This window comes from Pholcus phalangioides, unplaced genomic scaffold (genome assembly GCF_987345545.1).
Source record: "Pholcus phalangioides strain wild (caught in Gottingen) unplaced genomic scaffold, Ppha-v1.0 ptg000021l_1, whole genome shotgun sequence".
NCBI lineage: Eukaryota > Metazoa > Arthropoda > Arachnida > Araneae > Pholcidae > Pholcus > Pholcus phalangioides.
In genome coordinates this window covers 4,816,673-4,833,688 of record NW_028301614.1, presented here as the reverse complement: position 1 = coordinate 4,833,688, position 17,016 = coordinate 4,816,673, and the positions used below count along the sequence as shown (strand labels likewise).

General features: G+C 38.3%; 2 protein-coding genes across 2 annotated transcripts in view; one reads left to right on the top strand and one right to left on the bottom strand.

Moving 5' to 3' along the window:
• Window positions 1–2,463, top strand: part of LOC149070527 (uncharacterized) — a 28,274-nt gene extending 25,811 nt beyond the window's left edge. The window contains exons 23-24 of the mRNA XM_089249027.1: window positions 227–301; window positions 2,258–2,463. Of these exons, the coding sequence (XP_089105153.1) occupies window positions 227–301; window positions 2,258–2,316 (134 nt within the window). The 3' untranslated portion in view covers window positions 2,317–2,463. The remainder of the gene's footprint in view (window positions 1–226; window positions 302–2,257) is intronic.
• A 6,107-nt stretch (window positions 2,464–8,570) lies between these two features.
• LOC149070526 (acetoacetyl-CoA synthetase-like) overlaps window positions 8,571–17,016 on the bottom strand; it is a 102,004-nt gene continuing 93,558 nt past the window's right edge. Inside the window, exons 17-18 of the mRNA XM_089248879.1 lie at window positions 11,439–11,638; window positions 8,571–8,930 (exon numbers count right to left, since the gene is read on the bottom strand). Of these exons, the coding sequence (XP_089105005.1) occupies window positions 8,763–8,930; window positions 11,439–11,638 (368 nt within the window). The 3' untranslated portion in view covers window positions 8,571–8,762. The remainder of the gene's footprint in view (window positions 8,931–11,438; window positions 11,639–17,016) is intronic.

Sequence of the window (17,016 nt, the reverse complement as noted above, 5' to 3'; positions counted from 1 at the left end):
ACCAGCCCCCCAACAACTACGTCTTTGACTCGATCATCAGTTTCCGAAATCAGTTTGCGAAATTATCACCATCAATTTTTAAATTTAGCGTAAAATTGAATGTGACGACGTGCTTTTCGAATTGGACTCGGAAAATGTAGTGTAAAATTCTGGAATTGTACTTTTTGAATCGATTTTTCTTTTTTACTTTTTCATTTAAATTTGCAATTTCCTTTTCTGACTGCAGGAGCGGTCGTAGCGAGAGAATACGGACTACCGTGTGTTGTTGGTTTGCAAGGAGCGACTAAGATATTCAAATCAGGTACGCATCAACATTCGTATAAGAACTGTTACTTCTGTTACTAAGTAACTGTACTGTCTGTAACTGAGTAACTGTACTGTCTGTAAGTGAGTAACTGTACTGTCTGTAAGTGAGTAACTGTACTGTCTGTAAGTGAGTAACTGTACTGTCTGTAACTGAGTAACCGTACTGTCTGTAACTAAGTAACCGTACTGTCTGTAACTAAGTAACCGTACTGTCTGTAACTGTAACTGTACACGCGTAAATTTTTGTTGGGAAAATATTCACTGATATTCTATAATCAGACGCGTATTTACTTTGGGGGGGGGGTGGGTTCAGGATCAGAAGACAAGTTCAAAGGAGCGGCGAGTTTGAGGGGGGTCAAGAAAATTAACAGAATGAGCGAAAAGAGGCAAAAGTTTTATAGCTCACAGGCAAAAAAAACCAAAAAAAAACAAAAAAAAAAACTCTAATCCGCCTCTGCCTAAAGAGCGAAGGATCAAAAATGAGGAAGTGACCGAAAGAGTGACTTAAAGTTTTTGCAAGAACGTGAGCGATCTAGCGTGTGTGTAAGTACGTGAGTGACCAGAGCGTTTGGAAGCATGTAAATGGCCAAAAGAGGGAGCCTGTGTAAGAATATCAAAACCAGTGACCTAGAGCGTATTCAAGAATTTAAATGATTAAAAGTGTGACCTAAAGAGCAAGGCACCAAGTCAGTGAACGACTAAGAAAGTGTGCTAGCATGTGAGGGGGACCAAATGAGCCACTTAGAGGCATAGGCGTATTTACAGGGTTGGAGGACTAAACGGGAATGCCTAGGGTGGCAAATGCGAGGAATGAGTAGTACAGAAAATTAGACTATAATGGAAGAGGGGGCGAAAACATTTGTGGAGCCCGCAGGTGGCAAAACCTTGAATCCACCTCTGTCTAACTTTGAGGGGAAGATAGAGGCAATCACAGTGAACTATTTTCCTACAACATATTAAGTCTGTGGCATTTCACATGACCGGAAATGTCACTTGAAGATGAGTTATATAAGATAGGGTTAGGGTTTTTTTCTGATGGTATCGTATCTTCCCCTAACTCTAAATGTTTTTACTTGAAGTTTTTAGCCCTTACGTGTAATGCCTATTGTAAGTGAGGAGATCTATACACAGGCTGTCCCAAATAGTTTGCACGGCAGATATTTCTGCAACAGTTGACTTGAAAGACACTTTTTCCATTACACAAAGTTTTCAAATGACGTTCAAATTAAAACCTCAAAATTCGTTCGAGCGGTCGTACATAAAAAAATAAACAAACTTTGATCTTTGAAACTAGCTAGATCCTGCTTCAAAAAGACATTTGCAAAAAAAATTCATATTTTTAAATGCAACATTTATCGAGGTATTAAATACAAAAAATTACTATGTTATGGCAACTTATATCACAGTGTTGGCAAATTTTCATTAAAAAGTTGTAATTTTTTAGGGACTGTACACGAATAGAATGAACTCAATCATTTTATTTATTTTTATGTTTTAAATAGCTATTGCATTTTTTGAGAATAATTTTGACAATTTGGCAATTTCACAAATTTGAATCGAATTTACGTTTTGCAATTTCTGAACCACATTCTTAGTCGTTGGTGATAAATGCTGAAAATTTCAATCCAAATACAGTATCTGCGTTAGTATTGCATTCGAATTATGAAATTTTTATAATGACGTCTCAGAGCTGCATTTACGTTTCACAAATTGGAAGTTTCAGCACACAGGGTCGACATAAAAAGTTAGTTTCGTCATTTATTTATGTATACGACCTCCTTGGAAAATTTAAGACATTCTGAGCAACTGCACGTCATTTGAAAACCATTTATAATTGCAAGTATGTTTCTGAAGTCAACGATTGTAGATTCACTGTGCAAACAATTTGGGGCAGCCAGTGGAATCCTTCAGCATTGAAAAATATATTTTCAATTTTATTCCACACCAATAGGTGACATAGTTGTTCTTGACGGAACGAAAGGGACAATAAAGAAAATTGGATCTGAATGATGATTCGTGCACTCAAGAAGCGACACATGTCGGGGAAACGTCTTGCATCATTTCATAAAGACTCAACATTTCTCAAACCATCATTTATGCTAACATTTCAAAGATGTACAGAGAGTATGGCATATAGTATTAAATTTAAAAATAATATATTGTCTTTAATCATCATTTCCTCTAAAAGTCATCTTTGCACTGACCATAATTCTTCAAGGAAAATATGAATAATTTGGATTTTCCATAATATGAAATATTGGCAAATGTCAAATGGAAAGAAAAATTGGGCTGGGCTGTGTCATAGACAAGGCCGCAAGTTTTGATGTGAATACGTTCTTTGTGTATTGAATCGAGTGGTAGGTACTGACATAATGAAATTGGTATCATTGAATTTGATTTTTTCAATAGTTCCCTATGCTGTCTTTTTGCGTTGAGGAACTTCCGAGATATAGCATAAAACAGTTACGTTACCAATATGGACTGTGGGTCTGCGCCAATACTGGAAAAGGTATGAAAACTAGAACATCATTGGATTTGTTTCAGAAATCCCTATCAGACGACACCACTGGTTTCTGTTTGTGGCGTGATCCTCTCTAGATATAACCATAGGCGGGGATAGACTCGGGAGGCACGATGATGATGATGTTAGTTCATACAATCGAATACCGAACGAACTCTAGAGAAATAACTTCGTTATAACGAAATTTCGTTATAAAGGAATCCTAGGTTTTTGCATTGCTCCTATATAAACTTATCTGTGAAATTAGAAATGTGTTCGTTAAAACGAGATTTTCGCTATAACGGTATTCGTTAAAACATATATACATACATAGATATATACATTAGATCAGTCTACTTCACCTTTGCCACCACCGCCCCCCCCCCGTATCTCCGCCCATGGAAATAACGCAAAACCAATCCGTTACTATAACGCGCTGTGAGCCTGGTGCCCGGACCTGAAGAGGTATTTATTTATTTATTTTTATTATTTATTTAAAACAGAGTGGTATCATCAGATTTGTCTCAACGAAATCTACCCGCAGAGATCAAAAATCCACTGATAATCTTGACACTTCCGGATAAATATGAGCGTTTGAAAAATTTCGTTAGGCAACTTTTTGGGAATGCATCCAGTATCGTCAGATGATTTCAAAGACGCATTAACGGCAAGATTCGCTTATTGTCAGCGAAATTCCCAATTATCGCTGAAACCATGTAAAAATTACCTGCGGGAGAAAAAACGTTTTTACGGACGAATTTTTCTTTTATAGAATTTTTTTTTTCAGAGAAACTGGAAACCTGGAGTGGATAAGCATCAGGAGTGGATAAACAAAAACTGTCCAAAAGTTATGGCAGGTGCCTCATAAAATAGAAATTCTGCCAAAAAAACTGTTTTTATATGCCTACATTCCCAATATATGGCTCTGCCATTGCATAGGACAGTAATAATTAAAACCATCGAGTCCATCTAAATTTGCATCAATGAAAACACCCCTCATTCCACTAGGAACCGGGAGATGCATACTGTTTGGCAGATTCACGTCGCTTTTATCTGTACTGTTTTATAAGGGGAGGTTTTCATTTAGGTTTTGCATACTAGACATTTGATTTTTTTATATCACACTAGCCACAGTTCGACGTTCACAAAGCAAGTTTTATTCCTTCTGCAATTATACCAGAAAAATTTTTTCACGCAAAAATTGTGAATATTCGTCTTTTTCTGAAGAAGGTAAAAGCTTTTTTGCGCAACATTTTTAGTCTATAATTCTCGGGCCCATTTATGAAACTTTCACTAGCAGTCATAATCATGACCAGGCATTGAATTTTTTTTGAGGAAAAAGTATTTCGCCTTTTCAATGCGTAATAAATATGCTTTCTTCGACATCTTCGCACTTTCAGAAAAATAAAATTGATCTTGCAGTGCATGACTGATCGAAACAATTTTGGATGTTACGCAAACATCAGAAAAATACGAAATTTGTATTTTTAATTAATTAAGAAATTTAATTTCTTTCATCAACTTTTCAGAAAAAAAAAACCACGCATGTCCTTATACTTTTTTCCAGGTTTTGGCCTTTACTATAATTTCAAAAACTTTTTTCTAAAAGAATGTGCAGCACTCATCGGTATTAATTTCAGTGAAAAATGTTTAGTTCCACTTGTAGTTGTCACTCTAAAATATTCATTCACCTACAAGCACAAATTTTCAACATATAGCGGTTTTTCGATTGTGCCCTTAAATTTTTTTTTTAACCACCCCAAAGTCAACGGTTGCAGAAACAACGGCTGTTTAAAAATTTGCGACAAATTTTATAACTTAACGGCACAGAAAAAACATTACGGTTTCGTTGAATAAAATACATTTATTTTTACACAAAATATGGACAAATAATAGCAATAAATTACAAGCTTCGGCATCTTGGTTTCACGTAACATCGTAAATATTCGATACCTCATCTCGAGATAATATATTATGATATACATAATAGTCTCTCAATAACTTTGTTTTTCTTTCCACTTGGGTCTATGGTTGTAGTGTTAGTATGATTTGAGATAGTTAGCTAATTCTAATAAGTAAAAATTTGCACTTTGTAGCTTAATACTTTTTTTAGAGTGTGCTGTATTCTTTATATACATATTTATTTTATTCATCGTGATTTAGTAGTGTTTAGCATTCTATTTTACGTAATTTTTTCGTACAATCTCTTACGTATATTTCGCATAGAAATATATTTTACATTATTTTAATTTCCTGTTAGCGTTTTTCACACACACACACACACACATACACATATTCCTATTTTTAATTGTTATTATTATCTAGCTTTAGCAATAGTGTTAGTATGCCTCGACTTCGACTAGTGTTGTGTAGAGCTTGCGACGGCAGGTTTCCCTGGTCTAGGGGTATAGTAGCTTATAGTTTCAATTGTAAAGGGTGCTTAGATAGGGCAAGGCTGGAACTCGAGGTCGAAGCTTTACGGGAAAAAGTTAGGGTGCTAGAGGGCCCGGTTATAACGGAGCTGCTAGTCGTCGAGCCACCTGTTGATGAAGAAGCAATCTCCACGAACAACGACAGTTTGGAGGGCGAATGGGTGGTCGTGGATGAGGTAGAGGGGGTAGTGATAGGGGTTTAATCATCGGAGATTCGGTTAGAGAACTTGGGAACCGAGTGTGTAGGGATTTTCTGGGTTTCGAGCGCTGTTGTCTTCCTGGGGGGAAGATTGGCAACGTTCGAGACGTTGTTCATCGCCGAAAGTTGCCCGTGCGGGTGATTCTGTGGGTGGGAAGAAATCAGGTAGAAGAGAACATTAGTGAGTCTCTGTCAGAGTACCGGGATTTACTATTATCCGCTAGGGGGGGGGGGTTAAGATGTGGCAGTGATTCCAGTGCTGCCAAGGGGTAGTAGGGGATATAGGAGTAGGATCCACCAATTCAATATAGGCCTGAAGGTCATTTGCTCCTCACTTGGAGTCACGTTCTTGGAGCTTCCCGCATTTACCGATAGGTGGCTTCGTTCGGATGGGATCCATCTAAATAAGAGGGGGGGGGGGTCTGGGAGGTTTACGATAGTCTTAGGTCAGTTTTTTTACTCCCAGACCACGGAGTCGGGAATGCGGGTTAGTTAATGATAATCACAACAGTACTGACGGGGAATTACCCACCTCTGACTTGGATGGCTTCTCGATTGACACTAAATCACCGGGCAAATTAAAATGTGTGTTAATAAATGCCAGGAGCTTGGGTAATAAGAAAGATTTTTTAGAAACTATGATAGTTGTGGAGGGCTTGGATCTTATAGCCATTACAGATTCTTGGGCAAACGATGGGGATGAATCTTTCTTACACATCTCAGGATACGATACTTTTTTTGAGAAATAGATCTGATAGGAAAGGGGGTGGAGTGTTGATATACGTGAAATCCTGTTTGAAGGCTAGAGAGTGTAACGTGCAGAGAAGGGATATTGAAACCATATGGGTTGAAATTAAGAACAAAAGACGTCATAAACTTATTGTTGGGGTTTGTTATAATCCACCGAATAGCGATCCCAACTACATCGCCAAATTGCATGATGAAATTTCCTACACGTGTAAGCGTAAGAGGGTTCTCATACTAGGCGATTTCAATTACCCAGGTATTGATTGGGAGAACCTTTCATCTGGAAATCAGTATGAAAGAGACTTTTTTAAGTTGGTGGTCGAAAATTTTTTGTATCATCAGAAGCCACTAGGGGTACTGCTATTTTGGATTTAGTTCTTACTAGTTCTGAGGATCTAGTTGAACATGTTTCGGTGGGGGAAGAGTTTTCTTCCATTGATCCTCGTATAGTCAGATTTCACTGTAACTTTTCCTTGGGTAAGGCTGATAGCAAAAGACTGGTTCCTTGTTTTCGGAGAACTAACTTTGATGTTTTGAGAGGAAGGTTAGCGGAAGTTTTCAAAAACCAGTTGAAATCAGTAGGGGTGGTAAGTCAATGGGTAGAATTTAGTACGAAGCTGTTCTCTGCTTTGCACGACGTCATACCCTTTGTTTGAAAAAAGCGTGTTTGTACACCTCTATGGTTCACGGATAGCGTGCGGAACCCTTATCTTGAAAAAAAGAGCATTCAGAGAGTATAAAAGTGGACGAGGACCTATCATTGTTTACTGATAAAAGAAGACTGTTGAAGGAAGCGATAAGGGATAGTAAAAAGGTAAAAAGGAAGTTGAATCTAGGTTGGCAGATAACATTGGCTCGTTGTTCCGATATTTAAGAAGGGCAGTAGAGAAGCGGTGCCCAATTATCTTCCAGTGAGTTTGACTGAATCGAAAAACTGTTTGTGAAGTGGATAGACGAGAATAATGTATTGTCGGATAATCAGCATGCGTTAAGGAAGGGGGAGTCATGTGTAACTAACCTCCTTTGCTTCTATGATCACGTGACTAAGGCTTTGGGTAAGAGCAAAATTGTAGATGTTATTTACCTTGATTTCCAAAAGGCATTCGATCGGGTCCAACATGGCAAACTCTTGAAGCGTTTACACGAGATTGGAATTGGGGGCAACTTGCTGAATTGGATAGAAACGTGGTTAAGAGATAGGTCGCAACGAGTTATGGTGAACGGGGAATTCTCTGGTTGGACAGACGTCACAAATGGAGTTCCTCAAGGAACTGTCCTTGGCCCCATACTTTTTTCACTTTTTATCGATAAACTCGATCAGGGTATCGATGGGATTACTAGCAAATTCGCAGATGATGTGAAGCTAATGGGGGTAATCGGGAATGAAAGCGATACGGAGTTGCTCCAGACCAACTTAAACAGGATTGCAGCATGGGCAAATGAATGGAGCATGACGTTTAGCGTTGATAAGTGCATGGTCGCTCATTTTGGTTCGAACAACCCACGGTTTTCTTACGAGTTGAATGGTGTCACTATCCCGGATGCAACTAGGGTCACCGATTTGGGAATTCTCATTGACGAGCGGCTTACGTTTTCTGAACATTGTTCAGCGGTGGTCAAAAAAGCGAATGGTTTGCTTGGTCTCATTTTCAAAGGGGTCTCTTCGCGTTCTCCTGAAGTCATTTTTCCGCTTTTTCGAAGCTTAGTTCGTCCTGGACTGGAGTATGCTGTGAGGTTTTGGAGACCATACCTACAGAGGGACATAGACTTTGTTGAAGGGGTGCAGAGAAGGGCTACGCGTGTCCTTATTGGCACACAGGGCTTGAGTTATGAAGAGAGACTTCATTTTTGAATATGTTCGCATTGGATGAACGCAGGTGTCGAGGAGATATGATCGAAGTTTTGAAAATTTTCAATGGGATGGATAGGATGGACAATGAACTTTTAGTACACCGCCAATCGACTGCTTTTACAAGGGTACTCCAGTATCGATTGGTGAGGGACAATGCGAGGTTATGGTGTCGCAGGGAATTTTTCTCTAATAGGGTTGTTAATAAATGGAATAGCTTACCCCCGGAGGTAGTAAATTGTGACTCAATTCACACGTTTAGAAAGAAATACGATAAACATGGTGGGGAAATCGAGAAGCTATCCATTCTTAGAATAAGACAACCATAATTATTCTTTATGGGCATTGTATAATATTTTATCATGTGTATACTTTGTTTATAATTTTTGTTAATTGCATTTTCAATTGGGTTGCTATATTTTTGAAATATATGACATCCATATTTTTATGGGCATCTTTTTCTTAGCCACCTCGTTGGATATTTGCCTGTCGTGGCGTTGTATTTGTATTTGTATAAACTTGATGCAAAAAATACGCGTAACAACTTATTTTCTGCGTACAATCCTTTCCAAAACTTATATGTACAGCATTATGTATCATTTTCTGAGCAGTAGAGATCATGGAAAAAAACATTCCTTTCTTTTCTTGGTTTCCAATCCACAATAGCACTTGATGAATCCCAAAATAAAATTTAGTGGGATTTTCAGAATCTTGAGTTAAATGCATTCGCTAGTAATTTAGCGACAACTTGCTGCTGTCGTCGTAGTTCAATAGCAACGGAATATTGCAATAAGCCTGGAGACAATCTGGGTTCTTAACGTTGTTTACTTCTGGGATGGTATTTGAGTTGATGATCTGTTTGACGAGTCGTTCCATTTTCTTGCCGTTCAGATTGTACTGGAAAATATAATTTAAAGTATAATGCCCTTTTTTTATTATTTCTGATATTTAATCCTTTAAGCGGCAATGACGAGATATCTCGTCTCCATAAAAGCATCTTATTTTATCATTGACAAGTACAGATATTATGTAGAGTTAATTTCTCAATGGAAATTTTTCCCCTATATCCCTTAGTTTGCACCTGCAGAAAATCGGAAGAAAACCTGCTTCGTTAAAAAAGATATGACACTTTGAGGGTGATTTCTAATTGCCGCTTAAAGGTTTAAAAAATATTAGTTTACACAGTTTTTTGTTAACTTGATGAGGAAAATAACTTTAGAACTACAGTAGTTGAGTACATTAATTCCAAATTATGACCATCCTTACAACTAATGTCTAAAATTCCAAAAAAATGTGATTGCTAGGTAGGAGCCATGTGTCTCGGCTTCTTATCAATTTTTATCTCGCTTATATTGTTCTCTATTTTCTGTATTTATGAATAAAATTAGAATATGAAAAAATTTGAATTTGAGAGCCATTGTTCCAACAATCTCATTATTATTTAGCCTCGAACAATATGCAGAACAATAACAGCCTGTTAATTTACAGTAGAACCGTTCCCATGTGTGAGCTTTTAAACATCATTTTTATTTATTTATTTCATTATGAAATAGAACTCACGGGTTAAAAACAACTTAGAACTCATTTTCGTAAAATCACAACGTTAATGCAGTACTTCGTAGTTGGTACAGGGTAAATTTCGACTGATCCAATAAAAGAAAACAGATGCTAGACGAGTCCAAGGGGTACATAAACACTGTAGCAACTCTACTATCCTGAACCGTTTTCTCGTTATGGTGGATAGAATGAAAACGTATCAAATCTGAAAATATTTAAATTTGTGAAATTCTTGAAAGACCTACATACAAACTAAGAACATAGTTAAGAATATGAGAAAAAAATTTATAATGTGACACCATTTCTGTCAGAATAACAGGATTTAATGGTGTGCTACTAGTGCTAAAAGTTTGGTGAAGTGTAAAATCGAATAGTGTCGACGAAATCTGTAACCGCCAATTCAAGAACACAATTTTCTTTTTAGCTACAATCGGCCAAATTTACCAAAATCTTTTCAGCGGCACCAGCTTTCGGAAGAGGCTACAATAAACCAAATCGTCAAAATATAATCGCCATTCCATTCGGAATTGGTGATTACAGATTTTGGCAACAGTTTGATTTTGCACAAAAATCCCATAATGTAGCACGACCTCTATCAAGATATCTGGATTTACTGGCGAGTTACAGGCGTTAACAGATTGCCGAAGTGCAGTTTGTCTACATTTTAGACATAAAAACCACAAAAGAGGCAATAGCCCAATAAAAGAGGCAATCCCAAGGTAGAAGTGATTTGATAATAAATAATATTTAAAGGAGGAGGGAAGAGAGAGAGAGAGAGAAAGAGAAGAAAAAAAAATTCATCTTATTTGATATAACAATGGAAACCCGCTGGTGCCTGGCGCTGGGAGGCCCACCAGCGTGAGAACTTCTTTTGTTTTTTCTGGAGGATTCCCGCTGGTGCCTCTCTTAGGTAGCTCATCAGCGTGAGAATTTCTATCTCTGTAGAGGAGACCCGCTGGTGCCTGGCGATAGGAGGCCCACTAGCGTGAGAACTTCTTTTGTTGCTCTTGGAGGATACCCGCTGTTGCCTGGCGCTTGGTGGCCCATCAGCGTGAGAATTTCTATATCTTTCTGGGCGATACCCGCTGGTGCCTGGCACTAAGTAGCCCACCAGCGTGAGAATTTCTATATCCTTCTAGAGGAAACCCGCTGGTGCCTGACGCTAGGAAGGCACACCAGCGTGAGAATTTCTATATTTTTCTTGAGGATACCAGCTGGTGCCTGGCACTAGGAGGCCCACCAGCGTGAGAATTTCTTTGGCTCTCAAGGAATACCCGCTGGTGCCTGGCGCTAAGGCCCACCAGCGTGAGAATTAAAGCCTTCCAAATTCTCTGTTGTACATTTTTGATTTTGAATATTTGCCATGCTACTGTTAAGACAATGTTCCACCGAGGACTGTTGTCGCGAGACATTGATCTAAAGCATGGATAAGTTAATATATATATGTATTTTTTTTTGGATATGGGGATCGGGTTGCGCTATGGCGGCCGCAGCGTTGTCGGTGCGAGAGGCGGGAGCGTTGTGGGAGATTGGGAGGGAATTCTGGCTCTCGGAAAGGCTGTGATGTTGAGGCTCATTTTTCCGCTATAGCTCACCCAATTGGGTAAAGGGCAGAAAATCACTTCATTGTGGTAGGCCTGAGCTATAGTCGGTTTCAGATAAAGATAAAGATTGCCGAAGTGCAAAATGCTCCAACTTATGCTGTTAAAATTGATTTCAAGGGGCTTTCCTATAACTTATAAGACCCCTCTTTTTTCATGGTCACCCCTGTTTTACCAAATATTTTTATGTCTCGCTTGTGGACGCAAAGAGGGGTTTTGCTGTATTTACTAATTTTTGAGAGCTTACCGGAATATCAGTGATAGGCAGGATAACTTTGGGAGCATGATAAATAGTCAATTCCTGGATGATATGCTCGTGTATTTTGCTCACGAGCTGCCGGTTGAAATTTCCGTCCCTGGCTTTGACGAACAGCACGGCTCTCATGTCTCCCTTGTTGTTGACCTGCTGGACGCATATGCTGTCCAATATCTCTTCAATTGTGTGGACTGAAAAGAAAACGATTGCGCATTTATGATTTCCATCGAAATATATTTTACATAATTTTTTTGAGAATTTCTCTATCAAAATTCTCATAAACACAAAAAATTTGGTGAGAAATACGAATGCAGCGGTGAGCGTGAAATACAAGAGTAATAACATGCAGCTTCAAAATTCCCATGAACCGGATCTGAATCGTTTCAATTTCATGAAGCGGGACATTTACTGGCTGATAACAAAATATTTCTTCAGTGATTACTAGAATATTATTTCAAGGCCATCACTGGCTCAGCCTGGCAAGAAATCAAAAAAATTAACAAAAAAATAGAATCCACACAGCGATGCAATTCAATTGATCCCGAATACAGTACACGCCGCTAGTAAGGCCGGGATTACACTATAAAAGTTTTGTAAAAGCTCTTTGATAAAACACGAGAAATTCAACCAAGAGGATCACCTGTTGAATTTTCTCGAACGTAACCAATGGTTGAATTTTTTCAGTTTTATAAAAGATCTTTTATCAAAATTTTATAGTGTAATCCCGGCCTTAAATTACGGTTAATAAAATAAAATCAGCCGCTATGAAATTGAAACAAAATCATATCAATAAAACTTGTATATACCGCACAATCATATAATATAATTTTTTTTAAATAAAATCAAGCCACTGCTTTGAAAAAAAAAAAAGCTGGCATAGGTTTTTGGTCTGCCTGCGCCATTTTCTAAGAAAAAAGTTAGTTTATGTCAAAATTTTTAAACAAAATTCATAGAGTGACTCTGCAAAACAGACTAATCCAAGTCTTTCGAGAAAATCTAAGCATAATTTGCTTGGGAACATTTGTATAAAAACCAACTATAACATATGTGTATAATGACGCTTCGATATCTCCTTGAAATGGGGAGCTGGGTGTGTCCGGTCCTTCAATGTTCAACGTATAAAAACTATATACACTACATGTCGTAGTTTAATCAATTAGTGTAACAAACTATTTATTAACAAAATACCATTTCATTTGTATAGAGCAGCGTTTCCCAACCTTTTGAAGTTCGCGGCACCCTTGGGAATAACATTAAAAACTTGGGGTACCCTTCCTTGAATACAGAATACGGTTTACTACAACAAAAATCACTGAGTGAAATACATCAGTAGAGATTTTTTCGATTAATCATTAAAGTGAAACTTGTGATTTTATGCTTAGAGAGCAGATATTTGAAATCAGGCCTTACAGTTGGCAACGAAACACGTAAATTGTCCTCAAGGACAGTTGCAGTCTATTTCTTGACAGATGGTAGCACTACACATGGCAAGCATTACACAAAAACAAACGTCACGTTAGGTTCACATCTCGCAATAAATAACATAATAAATTTTGAGGTCGAGCAATTTTTTTACTCTGTTCACTTTCCAATCGTTGCCTACTTCCTCACGTCGTCATCTGCACATGTTTTCCCTAACTGTAACATTGAATCTAAGCTACGGTGGAAGCCCCAAAATTTACCGAAATATTCCAAAATACCTTTTCAGATTACGTAGCTGACATATCTACTCACCAAATCACCGACTCCAATGCTAATTTTGAATATTTCAAAAATAGTGTTTTTCATGCAGCAACTCTTGCAAATATGCATCAACGAGTAAAAAAAACCCGTAAATATCTTAAATCTCCCTGGTTTGATTTGGAATGGCGCATTTTAAAGCGAGATATTCTCTAAGAAAAGCCCGACATAGAAATTGCCCGGAACTTTTCACACAAAATATATTCAACTGAAAAAATCTTTCCGTGATTCATGTACCCGCCAAAAAACATATATATTTCCAGGAAATCCACCATAAAATACAAAATGCAACAAATTCCTCTGAATTTTGGAAAGCTTTGAACATTTTTAGACGAAATACATATTTTAACCCCTCAATAATTTCTAAACAATGTTGGTTCGATTATTTCTCTAATCTCTTTGCGGCCCCCTCAACAGCTAACCTAACCCACTCCTTTGCCCACCCTTACTTTGATAACTCGTGCAGATTTTTAGAGGCGACCATCTCATTTTCCGAATACTTTTCAGTGCTCTCATTACTGAAGCGTAATAAAGCCCCAGGGAACGATAGCGTCTCCAATGAATTCTTGACGAATTTGCCTCCTGACGGACACACATTCCTCATTAATTTGTTTAACTACATTTTGGAAAGCGGTGACATTCCTCGGTCTTGGTCCGAAATAATAATCTCACCAATTATGAAAAAAGGTTCTCCGTTGGACCCGAGCATTTACAGAGCTATATCTCTCTTGAGTTGCACCTCAAAATTTTTCTCCCTTATACTAACGAAAAGGTTATATCATTGAACGGGATCCTCCCTGAATCTCAGGGTGCATTCTGTAAGAACAGGGGGTTGCACTGACCACATTTTCACACTTAGCTCTATTGTTCAAATCCATCTTCGAAAACCTGCTCGCAAAGTTTTTGCGTGTTTTGTTGACCAAAGTCAAGCTTTCGATTCTGTTAACCGAAGCATTTTTTGGTGGAAGCTCTCTGATCTGGGAATAAGCCATAAAATTATCAAAATTTACGACCTGCTTTTCAATGATACCCGTGCAAGAGTAAGAAGCACTAATGGGTTAACAGATTCTTTCCCTGTAGCCAGGGGAATTTCGCAGGGCGAACCTGCCTCCCACCTTCTTTTTTCCCTTTTCTTAGCTGACATTGAAAAATCTTTTTGTCACCCTCATGTCCATGGAATTCCAATTAATAACTCCACTGAACTTAACATCCTCCTGTACGCAGATGATATTGTAATACTGGGTGACTAAAAAATACAGTTGCAAAAAAAAATCAATCTTCTTGACTCATATTTTAAATGTAACCACCTTACTGTTAATTTAAACAAAACAAAAATAATTGTATTTAGAAAGTCTGGCCGTCTCGCAAAAAATACCAACTTTTTTTGGGATAACGTTAAACTCGAAATAACCAGTAGCTACAATGTCTACCTTGGCCTCCCTTTTTCATCTTCAGGAAAATTTTCATTATCAGCTAATTTCATGATTGAAAATTTGTTTGCGGCCATGAACCAACTACTTGATTTACTGCTTAGCTCCAGAAACTCCTCGCTGGGTGTGGCATTCAAATTATTGGATAGCCTCGTACGATTTACTCTATGTTATGCTGCACTGGTTTGGGGTTTCTTTTATGCTGATATGCTGGAAAGGGTTCATACGAGCTTTCTGAAAAATTTATTAAATATAAGCAAATATTGTCCTGGTAATCTTGTTAGACTTGAGCTTGTTCGCCGCTCCATTGCCACCCAAATGTTTAACCAACTTATCACGTATTGGCTTAGGCTCCAAAAAATGGACGAAAATCATCTACCAAAAATTTGCTTTCTTGAACTCTGCCGTCACACAGATTCGGAAAACTGGGCAAATTCAGTCAAGGCCCTTCTGAATAACTGCGGTCGACCTGATATCTGGTGCACACCCACTCTTTACCTCACTCCAGCAGCTTTAACATCCCTTACTAATAATTATTCTGATATCTCTCTAAAAGAAGACAGATCTCGACACTGTCTGCTTCAACATTATTTCATTTCGCCGATAATTTTGAATTTTCGCTGTCCCTACAGGCTTACCTTCTCTTCAATCTCCCCTTGGCGGTCCGTAAGAATATGACCAGGCTTCGCCTTTACCCTTTTTTTTATACTTTATACTAACAAAGGTATATTGCACAAATTTAACCCTGACGAACCTTGTCAGTATTGCAATCAACTAAATAGCTACAAAATGATCTTTTTCACCTTCTTAAGGAATGCACATTCTTTGCCCTTCAAAGACATACTCATATCTTTAAGTACCTTCGCCATATCTACTCCCGATCAAACTTTTATCTAATTTTTAGCAACCCCTCTCCTTCTATGTGTCCACATTTTTTTCGATTTATCGAGGATATATCAAAAATTATATTTCTCTTGGGGCAGTAGTTTTGACGCCTTCCCCCTTTTTGTTTTCGTTTGCTCCCCTCTCTGCCCATGCGCCAAGGTAAAAAACATTTTATTTATTTATTTTTCAATCTATTTATCTGGATCCGAGACTATAGTATGCATCTATATATATATATTTTTGTGTTTAAACATTATGCATTTGTTTGTTTTGTATATGTATCTCCAATAATCTAATTAATATTTGTACTTGCCATCCAATGGTGTATTGATAGGCACGATTGTGCAAATCATTAAAACTTCAGTTCAGTTAGGTTCATATCGCATACACGCACATTCCGGCATGTACCGATTCGTTAGAAATTCCGTAGAGGAATGTGTACGAGGTGCATGTACGGCTGATTAGTAGCAGTAGTGTATTTCTTGCTTTGTAAATGTATTTTATTGTCGTCGAAGCAGAGACGGCTTGCTCGCATAGATATGTTGAAAAGGGTAAAAGTTCATTAATTGCTTTCATCATTAGATTAGGGTACTCCTCTCTTAGTCCAAGCCAAAAAGCAGCCACCGACGCCTCACTCTTACGACCGTATTCACCGACACAGTTTAAACTACAATCGTAAGTGAAAGGAGGTGAGATCGAAACGGATTGGTTGAATTCAGGATTTTAATCAATCTGTGTCGATCTCTGATCCTTTAACCTGCGATTGTAGTTTAAACTGTGTCGGTGAATACGGCCGTTAGTGAACGTACCTACTTACCTTTGAGTGTGGAATAGGCGCAAAGATCAATAAATTCACTTCGTTCACAAGCAGCGAAATCTATTTCCTCCGCACTTTCTGCGAAATCAAATTGTGAGACAACCCAGTCGAAATTCTCAGTGGAAGAAGATGGAAAGTACATGTCAATTGCAATCTTGATAGGTGTTGACAAATGAGTTTTTATCAGCTTATACGAAGGTGTGTGTGTGGTGTCACTCTGTTATTACTTCGAAGATTTCGGCAGCTGCGGAGATAAAATCAAGAAAGAAAATTGGCCTTGCGGGGAATCGAACCCAAGTCCACTCACTTACTGGGTGAGCACCCTAGACCATTAAACTAGAAAGCCAACGAATCCTCTTCCCTTAGAGATCGTGTGCGCTGAGCAGGGCCATACGTGGGCAGTCAGACCTAACTCAGGCCAAAGCTCACATTGCTGACACTGCCACCAGATGGCGACTTATCCAATAAGTCCAGGTAAGCTGGCGGAAAAGGCCCTTGACATCTTGAATGAATGGAATCCCTATCAAAAGGACCAAGCTCCTCAGTTATCTGGGGCTCCAAATCGATGAGAACTTATCGTGGAAGAACCACATCATATCTCAGAAGAAGAAAACACTTAAGGTTCTCCAACGGATGCGAAGAATTGCTGGCCCGCAATGGGGCATCCCTCAACACCTGAGGAGGACTCTGTACCTGA